At 39.5% G+C, this 15316-nt stretch overlaps 1 protein-coding gene across 4 annotated transcripts in view; it reads right to left on the bottom strand.

The window, feature by feature from the left end:
- Positions 1-15316, bottom strand: part of ADAMTSL3 (ADAMTS like 3) — a 406539-nt gene that overhangs the window by 80983 nt on the left and 310240 nt on the right. For all 4 annotated transcript variants that reach the window (XM_053593613.1, XM_053593612.1, XM_053593614.1 and 1 more), the window contains exon 20: positions 14130-14283. In XM_053593613.1, coding sequence (XP_053449588.1) covers positions 14130-14283 — 154 coding nt within the window. The remainder of the gene's footprint in view (positions 1-14129; positions 14284-15316) is intronic.

The raw sequence follows: 15316 nt of genomic DNA, 5'->3' as shown, positions 1-15316 counted from the left end.
CTTCATGTTTTTATCCTTAGAGGTTTTAGACTATACATAAGAAAAAAAATTGAATACTTAAGAATACTTAGCTCTTCTACTTTTAATTGAATCCTTATACATTACTAACAAAGTGAAGCAGGGAGTATTTTGGCTTAACTTCTGCAGGGAACGCTTGTGAAGGACCATGGCAAAGTGGAGGGTGTAAGACCAAGTAAGAACGCCCACAAGATGCATTTATTGGAGGGGGCGGAGACAAGATGTCTGACTGAAGCCAGATTTCCACAGAGGCTCCTGTCCAGAAGGAGAGTTAAAGGACAGAAATTTAGCAAGTAACCTGCTGGATTAGAGCTGCACCAAGAGAGAAGTTTGAAGAACGCACATCAACCCCACTGAGGCGAGCCGCGACCCCAAGGATACAAACAAAAGGTACAAAATTCATCACCAAGCAGACGGGAGTCCCCTCCCTCATGAGAACTGCTTGAAGTGCCCCACAAACAAATGAGCAGAGTTCAAAGTTCCTCCCACTACACTCCATGGGAGAGACCCTCTAAAAACTGGACTTACCTCCCCTACTAGGGTGCCACGGTGTTCTCCTGCCAGGCATAAAACTGTATAAAACTGTATATGCTGTATATGTTCTCTACTTGCAATTCTGAGCTCCTAGCACTCCACTCCACTCTCACTCTGAGGTCTGGAGGCCTGCCCCCCAGGAGTCCAGATTCTTGGGTGATTTCTCAAGGGGTGTGGAAGGGCCTAGACTACAGCTGGTCACTGCTGACGCTGCGACACAGGATGAGGAGAGTATGGTCGACTGAGAGGGAACCACACCAAAGCAGCGGTGCCTGGAGGCGCAGAGCAACAGCCATCTTTTGGCAACAATAGGGCTCACTCCCAGATATTCCGAAGCCACACCCTCTGTCTCCCTAGGCAACCAGAGGAGGCCAGGCATCTATTCAGGTGGCAACCACCATGGAACAGATCTGGGACAGAAATGCAGGCCCCATGAGAAAAAGGTTTGCCTAATGCGGTACTGGCCTGGGTGGAGCGTGGGGACTAGAAATGCACGCACAGAGCTGAGAAGTTCCCAGGGTGGGGCTGACCAAGAGGACCTCTTTATTGAGCCTAAGATGCACCTGGCTCTCAGGGGATCATCAGCCTATAGACAAAGGAAGTCAGGAGGCTAGAACTGACAGGTAACCAAATACAAACCTGCAGGAGCAAAGACAGGGCCTGAGGCACAGGCTCTGGGAACTCAAAACAGCTTCTCTTCTGCAGGGGAATTCAGCAGGGACAGAAACAAATTCCCACAAAGTTGTTCTGTTCTGTTCTGTCAGTAACATCAATCAGGGGTGGGGCTAGAACTGAGTTAACACCCCCCAGCCTCCATCAAGTGCCCAAGTTTGTCAGGCCTCACCTCACCCTGCCAGATAGAGGCAGAGCGCAGAGGCTAGGATGAGCAGAAATAGATTTCCTTGTGATTCACGCAGGTGCAAACCCCTGGAGTATGTATTCACTACTGGCAACTGGGTCACAGCCCTGCGGGGCTATCAGTGACAGGGTGTGACAGAGGTGCAAGGTGGGGAAGGAGGCATCAACCTTCCCAGACTGATCTATTTGCTGGGTGGGTCCTCCTGACTCCACGGAGCACTGGAGCAAGCCATGTCTCAGTAGTCACCAGACACCTGTGATCCAGTTGACAGAGACTTTTTAAACTCTCCCACCTGAGACAGGTGCTGACTGAGACAATTGATTTGGACCTTTTGAACTGAGCCAATCGCCTGAGGACTATTCAGGTGGTGCAAAGGATGTGTGGTTGTAGGAAGGTTTGATTTTCCATTTCCAATTGTTGCCTGTGGGGGGCGGGGTGACTTAATTGCTGGTATTTCTCCACAGCTGAGACTTCAACCCAGAGTAACTGTTTCACTAGGGTTGAACAGAGACCAGCTGAAAACAAAACAGAACCACTTAGCCCCACCACACCAAACAGGTCCTCAGTTTCTCAGGCCATAGCACTGCACGGGTCCACGACAAAGCTCCAGGGGAAAAGTCAAATGGTGTAAAACAATCATGGGGCGGAATCAGAGGAAAAACTCTGGTAACATGAATAACCAGAATAGATCAACTCCACCCCCCAACTCCCCAAGGAAAGATATGGCATATGTAACTGAAGATCCCATTAATAAAGAGCTGGCCAAGATGTCAGAAACTGAATTCAGAATTTGGATTGCAAACAAGATTAATAGAATGGAGAAAAATTTGGAATTAGAAATTTGAGGAGCAAGTCAAAAGTTGGAATTAGAAATTCGAGGAGAAATTCAAAAGTTGTCTCAAGAATTTGAAAAATTTAAAGACAAAACCACAAAAGATTTTGATTCACTGAAGCAAGAATTTGCAGGCCTCAAAGATCTGAAAAATACAGTAGAATCCCTCAGTAACAGAGTGGAGCAAGCAGCAGAAAGGATTTCTGATATTGAAGACAAAGCCTTTGAAAGATCCCAAACTCTCAAAGAGGAAGAGAAATGGAGAACAAAAACGGATCATTCTCTCAGAGAGCTCTGGAATAATTCGAAGAAGGCTAATATCCACCTCATTGGATCCCTGAAAGTGATGAAATGGCCTCGCAAGGCACAGAGGCCTTTCTCCATGAAATTATGAATCAGAATTTTCTACACATGCCAAGAGATTCTGAAATTCAGACAGCACACAGTTTCAGAACCCCAGAATGACTCAATCTGAATAAGACATCACTCAGGCATATCATAATTACCTTCACTAAAGTTAATATGAAGGAGAAGATTCTCAAAGCAGCCAGACGTAAGAAATCGATTACTTACAAAGGGAAGAATATTAGAATGACTGCAGATCTTTCTGCTGAAACTTTTCAAGTCAGAAGAGGGTGGTCATCGACTTTTAATCTCCTAAAGCAAAATAACTTTCAACCCCGGATCCTGTATCCAGCTAAATTGAGTTTCATTTATGATGGACAAATTAAATACTTTAATGACATTCATATGTTGAAGAAATTTACCATAACCAAACCATCTCTTCAGGATATACTCAGACCCATCCTCCATAATGACCAGCCCAAACCTCTACCACAAAAGTAAGCTCACTCAGAAACTTTTGATCAAACTCCAACTTCCATAGTGGTGAAAGGATTAAAAATGTCCACTGGAATTTCGAAAAACTTGATACCCAAAATTTTACCAGACTTATTAATATTCTCCATTAATGTGAATGGTAAACTGTCCTCTAAAGAGGCATGGGTTAGCTGACTGGATACAAAAACTCAGGCCAGATATTTGTTGCATACAAGAGTCACATCTTACCTTAAAAGATAAATATAGACTCAGGGTGAAAGGATGATCGTGAATATTTCAGGCAAATGATAATCAGAAAAAAGCAGGTGTTGCAACTCTATTTGCAGACACAATAGGCTTTAAACCAACAAAAGTACGAAAGGATAAGAATGGTCACTTCATATTTGCTAAGGGTAATACTCAACATGATGAGATTTCAATTATTAATATCTATACACCCAACCAGAATGCACCTCAATTTATAAGACAGATGTAAGCAACTTGATTTCCTCCAGCTCCATAATAGTTGGAGATTTCAACACTCCTTTGGCAGTGTTGGTTTGATCCTCCACTAAGAAGCTGAGCAAAGAAATTTTAGATTTAAACCTAACCATCCAACATTTGGATTTAGCAGACATCTACAGAACATTTCATCCCAACAAAACTGAATACACATACTTCTCATCAGCCCACGGAACATACTCCAAAATTGATCACATCTTAGGTCACAAGTCTAACCTTAGTAAAATAAAAGGAATAGAAATTATTCCTTGCATCTTCTTGGACCACAATGGAAAAAAAGTTGAACTCAGTAACAACAGGAATCTGCATACTCATAAAAAAACATGGAAGTTAAATAACCTTATGCTGAATGATAAGTGGGTCACAGATGAGATTAAGAAGGAAATTACTAAATTTTTGGAACAAAATGACAAGACACAAATTATCAGAACCTCTGGGATACCACAAAGGCAGTCCTAAGAGGGAAATTTATAGCACTGCAAGCCTTCCTCAAGAGAACCGAAAGAAAGGAAGTTAACAACTTAATGGGACAGCTCAAGCAATTGGAAAAGGAAGAACATTCCAACCCCAAACCCAGTAGAAGAAAAGAAATAACCAAAATTAGAGCAGAATTAAATGAAATTGAAAACAAAAGAATTATACAGCAGATCAATAAATCAAAAAGTTGGTTTTTTTGAAAAGGTCAATAAAATAGATAAACCTTTGGCAAACTAACCTGGAAAAAAAGAGTAAAATCTCTGATCTCATCACTCAGAAACAACAAAGATGAAATAACAACAGACTCCTCAGAAATTCAGAAAATCTTAATGAATATTACAAGAAACTTTATTCTCAGAAATATGAAAATCTGAAGGAAATTGACCAATACTTGGAAGCACATCACCTTCCAAGACTTAGCCAGAATCAAGTGGAAATTTTCAACAGGCCCATATCAAGTTCTGAAATAGCATCAACCATACAAAATCTCCCTAAAATGAAAAGCCCGGGACCAGATGGCTTTAAGTCAGAATTCTAACAAATCTTTCAAGAGGAATTAGTACCTATATTGCTCAACCTGTTCCATAATGTAGAAAAAGAAGGAAGACTACTCAACACGTTCTATGAAGCAATCATCACCCTGATCCCAAAACCAGGAAAAGACCCAACAAGAAAAGAAAATTATAGGCCAATATCACTAATGAATACAGATGCAAAAATATTCAACAACATCCTCACAAACAGAATCCAGCAACACATCAACCAAATTATACATCAGTACCAAGTCGGTTTTATCCCAGGGTCTCAAGGCTGGTTCAATATCCATAAATCTATAAGTATAATTCAGCACATAAACAAATTAAAAAACAAAGACCACATGATTCTCTCAATTGATGCAGAAAAAGCTTTTGATAATATACAGCATCCCTTCATGATCAGAACATTTAAGAAAATTGGTATAGAAGGGACATTTCTTAAACTGATAGAGGCCATCTACAGCAAACCCACAGCTAATATCGTATTGAATGGAGTTAAATTGAAATCATTTCCACTCAGATCAGGTACCAGACAAGGCTGCCCATTGTCTCCATTGCTCTTTAACATTGTAAAGGAAGTTTTAGCCACCACAATTAGGGAAGAAAAGGCCATCAAGTGTATCCACATAGGGTGAGAAGGGATCAAACTTTTGCTCGTCACAGATTACATGATTGTATATCTGGAAAACACCAGGGATTCTACTACAAACCTCTTAGAAGTGATCAAGGAATACAGCATCATCTCAGATTACAAAATCAACATTCATAAATTGGTAGCCTTTATATATACCAACAATAGTCAAGCTGAAAAAACAGTTAAGGACTCTATTCCATTCACAGTAGTGCCAAAGAAGATGAAATATTTGGGAGTTTATCTAACAAAGGACGTGAAAGATCTCTATAAAGAGAACTATGAAACTCTAAGAAAAGAAATAGCTGAAAATGTTAACAAATGGAAAAACATACCATGCTCATGGCTGGGAAGAATCAACATTGTTAAAATGTCCATACTATCCAAAGCAATATACAATTTTAATGCAATCCCTATTAAAGCTCCACTGTCGTACTTTAAAGATCTTGAAAAAATAATACTTTGTTTTATATGGAATCAGAAAAAACCTTGAATAGCCAAGACATTACTCAGAAATAAAAACAAAACAGGAGGAATCACGATACCAGACCTCAGACTATACTATAAATTGATAGTGATCAAAACAGCAAGGTATTGGCACAAAAACAGAGAAGTGGATATCTGGAACAGAATGGAGAACCAAGAGATGAATCCAGCTACTTACCGTTATTTGATCTTTGACAAGCCAATTAAAAACACTCAGTGGGGAGAAGATTCCCTATTTAACAAATGGTGCTGGGTGAACTGGCTGGCAAGCTGCAGAAGACTGAAACTGTACCCACACCTTTCACCATTAACTGAGATAGACTCTCACTGAATTAAAGATTTAAACTTAAGATATGAAACTATAAAAATACTAGAAGAGAGTGCAGGGAAAACTGTTGAAGAAATTGGTCTGGGCGAGTATTTTATGAGGAGGACCCCTGGGCAATTGACACAGCTTCAAAAATACACTATTGGGACCTGATCAAACTAAAAATCTTCTGCACAGCGAAGAACACAGTAAGTAAAGCAAGCAGACAGCCCTCAGAATGGGAGAAGATATTGGCAGATTATGTCTCCAACAAAGGTTTAATAACAAGAATCCACAGAGAACTCAAACGTATAAGCAAGAAAAGAACAAGTGTTCCCATCACAAGCTGGTCAAGAGACTTGATGAGAAACTTCTTTGAAGAAGACAGGCGCACAGCCTGCAGACATATGAAAAAATGCCCATCATCTTTAATCATCACAGAAATGCAAATCAAAACTACTTTGAGGTATCATCTAACTCCTGCAAGATTAGCCCATATCACAAAATCCCAAGACCAGAGATGTTGGCGTGGATGTGGAGAAAAGGGAACACTTCTACACTGCTAGTGGAAATGCAAATTAATACATTCCTATTGGAAAGATGTTTGGAGAACACTTAGAGATCTAAAAATAGATCTGCCCTTCAATCCTATAATTCCTCTACTAAGCATATACCCAGAAGACCAAAAATCACATCATAACAAAGATATTAGTACCAGAATGTTTATTACAGCCCAATTCATAATTGACAAGTCATGGAAAAAGTCCTAGTGTCCATCAATCCATGAATGTATTAATCAATTGTGGTATATGTACACCATGGAATATTATGCAGCCTTAAATAAAGATGGAGACTTTACCTCTTTCATGTTTGCATGGATGGAACTGGAACACATTCTTCTTAGTAAAGTATCTCAAGAATGGAAGAAAAAGTATTCAATGTACTCAGACCTACTATGAAACTAATTTATGGCTTTCATATGAAAGCTATAACCCAGTTATAACCTAAGAATAGGGAGAAGGGGGAAAGGGAGGGGACGGGGGAGGGGGGTGGAGGGAGGGTGATTGGTGGGATTACACCTGTGGTGCATCTTACAAGGGTATATGTGAAACTTAGTAAATGTAGAATGTAAATGTCTTAACACAATAACTAAGAAAATGCCAGGAAGGCTATGTTAAGCAGTGTGATGAAAATGTGTCAAAAGGTCTATAAAACCAGTGTATGGTGCCCCATGATCACATTAATGTACACAGCTATGATTTAATACTTAAAAAAAGATGCATTTATTAAGTGGGCAGATATTTTTAAAAAAGATTTATGATACATTCTTAGAATTGTATCTCAGTCTTCTGGATTCTACTGATTGCTACTTAAAGCAGCAGTGAGTTGTGCTGGGTTCACTTTAATTGCAGATTAGAAATATGTTAGTGTAGAACAAACTGGGAGGCGGAGCAAGATGGCAGCCAAGTAACAGCTTCCTTGCATCTGGGCACCGTGAGTCTGGGGAGATAGGACTCCAGGCATCTCTGGCTGGTGGGATTTGCCTATCATCACCCCTGCGAGGATACAGAGAATCAGCCAGCAACTTCTGGACCCAAAGAGGAGGACTAAAACAGTGGAAAACCAGCAAGTGGTCACGTGTGTTCAATCCGTCTAAACCCGCCTGCAACTGTAAGTTCAGTAGCAGCAAGACTGCAAAACAGAAAGGCCTTACCTGTGAACTGTTTTGGTGTCTTTGGACTTGGCACTCAGTTGAACTGCCTTGGGGAGAGCCTGAGTGGGAGTGCGGAGAACTGTGGCCGTTGTCTAGGGCCCCAGTCAGAGCCGCTGAGCCAGACAGAGCTAGTGGTGTTTGGCTGTGGGTCACAGGGAGCCATTGTGAGCGATCTGCCCTGGCAAGCTCCGCCCTCAAGGTCGCAGAGTTAGAATTGGGTGGGAGCTGGTAACCCAGCGACCAAGTAGCCTAAGGGCGGGGTCTGAGCCGCCTTGCAGCCCTAACCCTCGGGGGCAGAGGGAGACCAGTTTTGGCACACTGGGTAAGTGGATAGCCACTTCAGCAGTGATTCCAGCGACAAGCACTTTCCTGGGAAAGTTTCTGCTCAGCAAGTGAACAAGTTCAAAGTGCCTTTTAAGTGGGCTGAAGAGAGATTTAGGGTGTCTACCTGCTGGGGTTTGAGAAATCAGCAGACTCCAGTCGTATCAGAACTGTGATTAACATCTCATACCCCAGAAGACCACGTGTTACTCAGACAATATTCAATAACATATACATACTGCTTTGTTTTTGGTTTGGTTGTTTTTTTTTTGTTTATTTTGATGTTGTTGATGCTGTTTTGTTTTTTAAGTTCAACCTTTTCCATACAGATCCTTTTTCTTTCTCAATTTTTCTAGTTTAATTATAATTTCCCATTGCTGCCAATTTCAATAATTAGAACTTCATTTTTACTAGTGTTTCTACCGCTATTATTTGGTTTTCCACCCAATTTAATCCCGTAAAGTTTTCTGTTTGCTTGTTTTGGTTTGATTTATAGCATTTTTGTCTTTCCTCTCAACATGGTGGAGGTGGGGAACTCTGTCTGATCAGGTTAGCAAAGAGCTGCTGACCTCAAGGGAACCACCCAACTGGACACCCCCAGAAGGTGGGTTTTTTTTAAGGTTGTATCAAAGTACCCTACTGTACACCTATATTGCTCAGTCTCCCTCTTTCTGTGCCTCTCTTCTTTTTGTCAATATTCCTTTTACCCACCCCCTCTCCTTTCTCTATTTTTCTTTGTTTTTCTTATCACTCGGTGCTCCTTTCTTTCATCCCTTTTTTGCTCTTCAACCTTCTCACATTTCTGCTCCTGTAACCCTTAGTCCACAGGCACGAGAACTTAAAGAGCAAGAGGTGAAATGAAAATTAGGGCAAGGAAACAGATAAAATAAATAACTCATGAGGAAGAATCAGCAGAAAACTCCAGGCAACATGAAGAACCAGTCCAGAACAACCCCGCCAAGGGACCATGAGGTAGCTACTGCAGATGATTCCACCTATAAAGAAATGTTAGGAATGACAGAAAGGGAATTTAGAATACACATGTTGAAAACAATGAAAGAAATGATGGAAACAATGAAGGAAACTGCTAATAAAGTGGAAAATAACCAAAAGGAAATCCAAAAACAGAATCAAATAAGAGATGAACAATATGAAGAATATAAAAAGGATATAGCAGAGCTGAAGGAACTGAAATAATCAGGGAACTTAAAGATGCAATGGCAAGTATCAGCAACAGGTTAGACCATGCAGAAAAGAATCTCAGAGGTAGAAGACAAAGTTCTTGAGATAACTCAGATAGTAAAAGAGGCAGAAAAGAAGAGAGAGAAAGCAGAACGTTCACTGTCAGAATTATGGGACTTTATGAAGCGTTCCAACATACGAGTTATAGGAATTCCAGAAGGGGAAGAAGAATGCCCCAGAGGAATGGAAGCCATACTAGACAATATTATAAAAGAAAATTTCCCAAATATCACCAAAGATTCTGACACACTGCTTTCAGAGGGATATCGGACCCCAGGTCACCTCAACTCTAACCGAGCTTCTCCAAGACACATTGTGATGAACCTGTCCAAAGTCAAGACAAAAGAAAAGATTCTGCAAGCTGCCAGGAGTAAGCGCCAGTTGACCTACAGGGGCAAATCCATCAGAGTGACTGCAGACTTCTCTAATGAAACTTTCCAAGCAAGAAGACAATGGTCATCTACCTTTAATTTACTTAAACAGAACAATTTCCATCCCAGAATTCTGTACCCTGCTAAGCTAAGCTTCAAAATTGACGGAGAAATCAAATCATTTACGGATATACAAACATTGAGGAAATTCGCCACAACAAGACGAGCTCTACAGGAAATACTTCAACCTGTTCTGCACACTGACCACCACAATGGATCAGCAGCAAAGTAAGAACTCAGAAATTAAAGGACAGAACCTAACCTCCACACTGAACTAAGCAATGGACTCTCACCAAATAAGACGAATAGAATACTACCACACTTATCAATTATCTCAATAAATGTTAATGGCTTGAATTCCCCACTGAAGAGACATAGATTGGTTGACTGGATTAAAAAACACAAGCCATCCGTTTGCTGTCTGCAAGAAACACACCTGGCTTCAAAAGACAAATTAAAGCTCCGAGTCAAGGGTTGGAAGACAATTTTTCAGGCAAATGGAATTCAGAAGAAAAGAGGAGTTGCAATCTTATTTTCAGATATATGTGGATTTAAAGCAACTAAAGTCAAAAAAGACAAAGATGGTCACTTTATATTGGTCAAGGGAAAAATACAACAAGAAGACATTTCAATTCTAAATATTTATGCACCCAATTTAAATGCTCCCAGATTCTTGAAACAGACCTTACTCAGTCTGAGCAATATGATATCTGATAATGCCATAATAACAGGGGACTTTAACACTCCTCTTACAGAGCTGGACAGATCCTCTAAAGAGAAATTAAACAAACATATAAGAGATTTAAATGAGACCCTAGAACAACTGTGCTTGATAGACGCATATAGAACACTCCATCCCAAAGATAAAGAATATCCATTCTTCTCATCACCCCATGGAACATTCTCCAAAATTGATCATATCCTGGGACACAAAACAAATATCAACAGAATCAAAAGAATTGAAATTTTACCTTGTATCTTCTCAGAGCATAAGGCACTAAAGGTGGAACTCAACTCTAACAAAAATGCTCGACCCCACCCAAAGGCATGGAAATTAAACAATCTTCTGTTGAATAACAGATGGGTGAAGGAAGAAATAAAACAGGAAATCATTAACTTCCTTGAGCATAACAACAATGAAGACACAAGCTACCAAAACCTGTGGGATACTGCAAAAGCAGTTTTGAGAGGAAAATTCATCACTTTAGATGCCTACATTCGAAAAACAGAAAGAGAGCGCATTGACAATCTCACAGGAGATCTTATGGAATTGGAAAAAGAAGAACAATCTAAGCCTAAACTCAGTAGAAGAAAAGAAATATCAAAAATAAAATCACAGATCAATGAAATTGAAAACAAAAGAATCATTCAGAAAATTAATGAAACAAGGAGTTGGTTTTTTGAAAAAATAAATAAAATAGATAAACCATTGGCCAGACTAACGAGAAATACAAAAGTAAAATCTCTAGTAACCTCAATCAGAAATGATAAAGGGGAAATAACAACTGATCCCACAGAGATATAAGAGATCATCTCTGAATACTGCCAGAAACTCTATGCCCAGAAAATTGACAATGTGAAGGAAATGGATCGATATTTGGAATCACACCCTCTCCCTAGACTCAGCCAGGAAGAAATAGAGCTCCTGAATAGACCAATTTCAAGCACTGAGATCAAAGAAACAATAAAAAATCTTCCAACCAAAAAATGCCCTGGTCCAGATGGCTTCACTCCAGAATTCTATCAAACCTTCAAGGAAGAGCTTATTCCTGTACTGCAGAAATTATTCCAAAAAATTGAGGAAGAAGGAATCTTCCCCAACACATTCTATGAAGCAAACATCACCCTGATACCAAAACCAGGAAAAGACCCAACAAAAAGGAGAATTTCAGACCAATCTCACTCATGAATATAGATGCAAAAATTCTCAACAAAATCCTACCCAATAGATTACAGCTTATCATCAAAAAAGTCATTCATCATGATCAAGTAGGCTTCATCCCAGGGATGCAAGGCTGGTTTAACATACGCAAGTCCATAACGTTATCCACCATATTAACAGAGGCAAAAATAAAGATCACATGATCCTCTCAATAGATGCAGAAAAAGCATTTGATAAAATCCAGCATCCTTTTCTAATTAGAACACTGAAGAGTATAGGCATAGGTGGCACATTTCTAAAACTGATTGAAGCTATCTTTGACAAACCCACAGCCAATATTTTACTGAATGGAGTAAAACTGAAATCTTTTCCTCTTAGAACTGGAACCAGACAAGGTTGTCCTCTGTCACCTTTACTATTCAACATAGTGCTAGAAGTTCTAGCCAATACAATTAGGCAAGACAAGGAAATAAAGGGAATCCAAATGGGAGCAGAGGAGGTCAAACTCTCCCTTTTTGCTGACGACATGATCTTATACTTAGAGAACCCCAAAGACTCAACCACAAGACTCCTAGAAGTCATCAAAAAATACAGTAATGTTTCAGGATATAAAATCAATGTCCACAAGTCAGTAGCCTTTGTATACACCAATAACAGTCAAGATGATAAGCTAATTAAGGACACAACTCCCTTCACCATAGTATCAAAGAAAATGAAATACCTAGGAATATACCTAACAAAGGAGCTGAAGGACCTCTATAAAGAAAATTATGAAATCCTCAGAAAGGAAATAGCAGAGGATATTAACAAATGGAAGAACATACCATGCTCATAGATGGGAAGAATCAACATTGTTAAAATGTCTATACTTCCCAAAGGAATTTACCTATTCAATGCCATTCCTATCAAAATACCAACATCGTACTTTCAAGATTTGGAAAAAATGATTCTGCATTTTGTATGGAACCGGAAAAAACCTCGTATAGCTAAGGCAGTTCTATGTAACAAAAATAAAGCTGGGGGCATCAGCATACCAGATTTTAGTCTGTACTACAAAGCCATAGTGCTCAAGACACCATGGTACTGGCACAAAAACAGAGACATAGACACTTGGAATTGAATTGAAAACCAAGAAATGAAACTAACATGTTACAACCACCTAATCTTTGATAAACCAAACAAGAACATACCTTGGGGGAAAGACTCCCTATTCAATACATGTAAAAGACTGAAACTGGACCCACACCTTTCCCCACTCACAAAAATTGATTCAAGATGGATTTAGGACTTAAATTTAAGGCATGAAACAATAAAAATCCTCAAAGAAAGCATAGGAAAAACACTGGAAGATATTGGCTTGGGGAAAGACTTCATGAAGAAGACTACCATGGCAATTGCAACAACAACAAAAATAAACAAATGGGACTTCATTAAACTGAAAAGCTTCTGTACAGCTAAGGAGACAATAACCAAAGCAAAGAGACAACCTACACAATGCGAAAGGATATTTGCATATTTTCAATCAGACAAAAGCTTAATAACTAGGATCTATAGAGAACTCAAATTAATCCACATGAAAAAAGCCAACAATCCCATATATCAATGGGCAAGAGACATGAATAGAACTGTCTCTAAAGACGACGGATGAATGGCTAACAAACACATGAAAAAATGTTCATCATCTCTATATATTAGAGAAATGCAAATCAAAACAACCCTGAGATATCATCTAACCCCAGTGAGAATGGCCCACATCACAGAATCTCAAAACTGCAGATGCTGGCATGGATGTGGAGAGAAGGGAATACTTTTACACTGCTGGTGGGACTGCAAACTAGTACAACCTTTCTGGAAGGAAGTATGGAGAAACCTCAAAGCACTCAAGCTAGACCTCCCATTTGATCCTGCAATCCCATTACTGGGCATCTACCCAGAAGGAAAAAAATCCTTTTATCATAAGGACACTTGTACTAGACTGTTTATTGCAGTTCAATTTACAATCGCCAAAATGTGGAAACAGCCTAAATGCCCACCAACCCAGGAATGGATTAACAAGCTGTGGTATATGTTTACCATGGAATACTATTCAGCCATTAAAAAAAATGGAGACTTTACATCCTTCGTATTAACCTGGATGGACGTGGAAGACATTATTCTTAGTAAAGCATCACAAGAATGGAGAAGCACGAATCCTATGTACTCAATTTTGATATGAGGACAATTAATGACAATTAAGGTTATGGGGATGAAACAGAAAGAGGGATGGAGGGTGGGGGGTGGGGCCTTGGTGTGTGTCACACTTTATGGGGGAAAGACATGATTGCAAGAGGGACTTTACCTAACAATTGCAATCAGTGTAACCTGGCTTATTGTACCCTCAATGAATCCCCAACAATAGAAAAAAAAAATCTAACAAAAAAAAAAAGAAAAGAAATATGTTAGTGTATGCAAAACAAAGACATGGGACAAAGGAACAGGAGCATCACATCTTCCTAAAGCACAGACATCACATACTTACTCCTGCACACAGGCATCTGGCAGGACCTTTCGAGAGGGAGCCCCGGGAGATCCCTGCACATCATCTCACTGAGGGGAACGTGCCGGCCTTTGACTGTCATCCTCTGACACACCTGCTCCCTCCTCTGGATCCCAGCACCACAACTGACAGAACACTGTAATGAGAGTTGTGCAACAGAGTCAAATGGAGTGTGGGCGGGCAAACCCAGCCAACATTAGCAGAGTCTCAAATGGCCAGACCGGGGGGGGGGGGGGATTTTACGTATAAAAGTGCCAATAAGAAAGCCATTTCCTAAACTTGAACATATTTTTATGGAAACCGTTTCTCTTCCTGTCTCCTTCCTTTTACTCTTTCTTTATCCTTAAGTCTCTCCCTCCCTCCCCCTACTTACTCCTTCCTTTCTTTCATAGTAGTAATTTCCAGTAATTTCTTGTTACAGGATTTCTTTTTTGGCATTCCAATTCATATCTAATTTATCTGTTAGCTATTTATTTATATAGTAAGATGATTCTGAGCTTTTTATTTAAAAAAAAAAATGTGTACCCATCACCATGAATCCAAGAAACAGAAATGGATAAAAAGAAAAGTGTTTTTTTTGTAAATCACCCAAACTGGCTATACGAAATAACATTAATATTTGATAACCTTTGTATATATGTGCAATTTCAGTTTAACATTTAAAGAAAAAGAAAAATAAGAAATTGAATTCAAAGTTTCTTAACATCTGACTTTTTTTTGCCGTGGTTAATTCACAAAAGGAAACTCTAAAGTTAGGAAATAAGATTAAAGAAGCCAGTAAGAGATGTAGATAGTTATTTCTAATTACATGTTTTGACTTGTGAGTATCTATGGAGTTGCTGCTAAGGATGAGGAAATAAGCACACTTACCTCTCCTCCTCCTCACTCCTCTACAAATTCCAATTTGTTTTCACTGTATTATTTAGATAATATTAGGATTTTTGATGTTTATGTTCTGTTCTAGGATGCAATTACTAGTTGATTTGTCTTAATTCTATACTTACATAAATTTACTACTCATCATCTACCTGTTTTTTGTAAGCCATGCACTCCTGAATGCTCTGTTTTGAACCATCCTTGCATCTCATCTCAGGCCAGCAGATTTGCCAAGCAGGGCTTATCAGGATGGTATTCTCGACTGCCTCCCTACATGAAGAGGAACTGGGGGA

This window comes from Nycticebus coucang, chromosome 6 (assembly GCF_027406575.1).
Source record: "Nycticebus coucang isolate mNycCou1 chromosome 6, mNycCou1.pri, whole genome shotgun sequence".
Taxonomy (NCBI): domain Eukaryota; kingdom Metazoa; phylum Chordata; class Mammalia; order Primates; family Lorisidae; genus Nycticebus; species Nycticebus coucang.
This window is presented reverse-complemented; position numbering and strand designations above follow the sequence as displayed.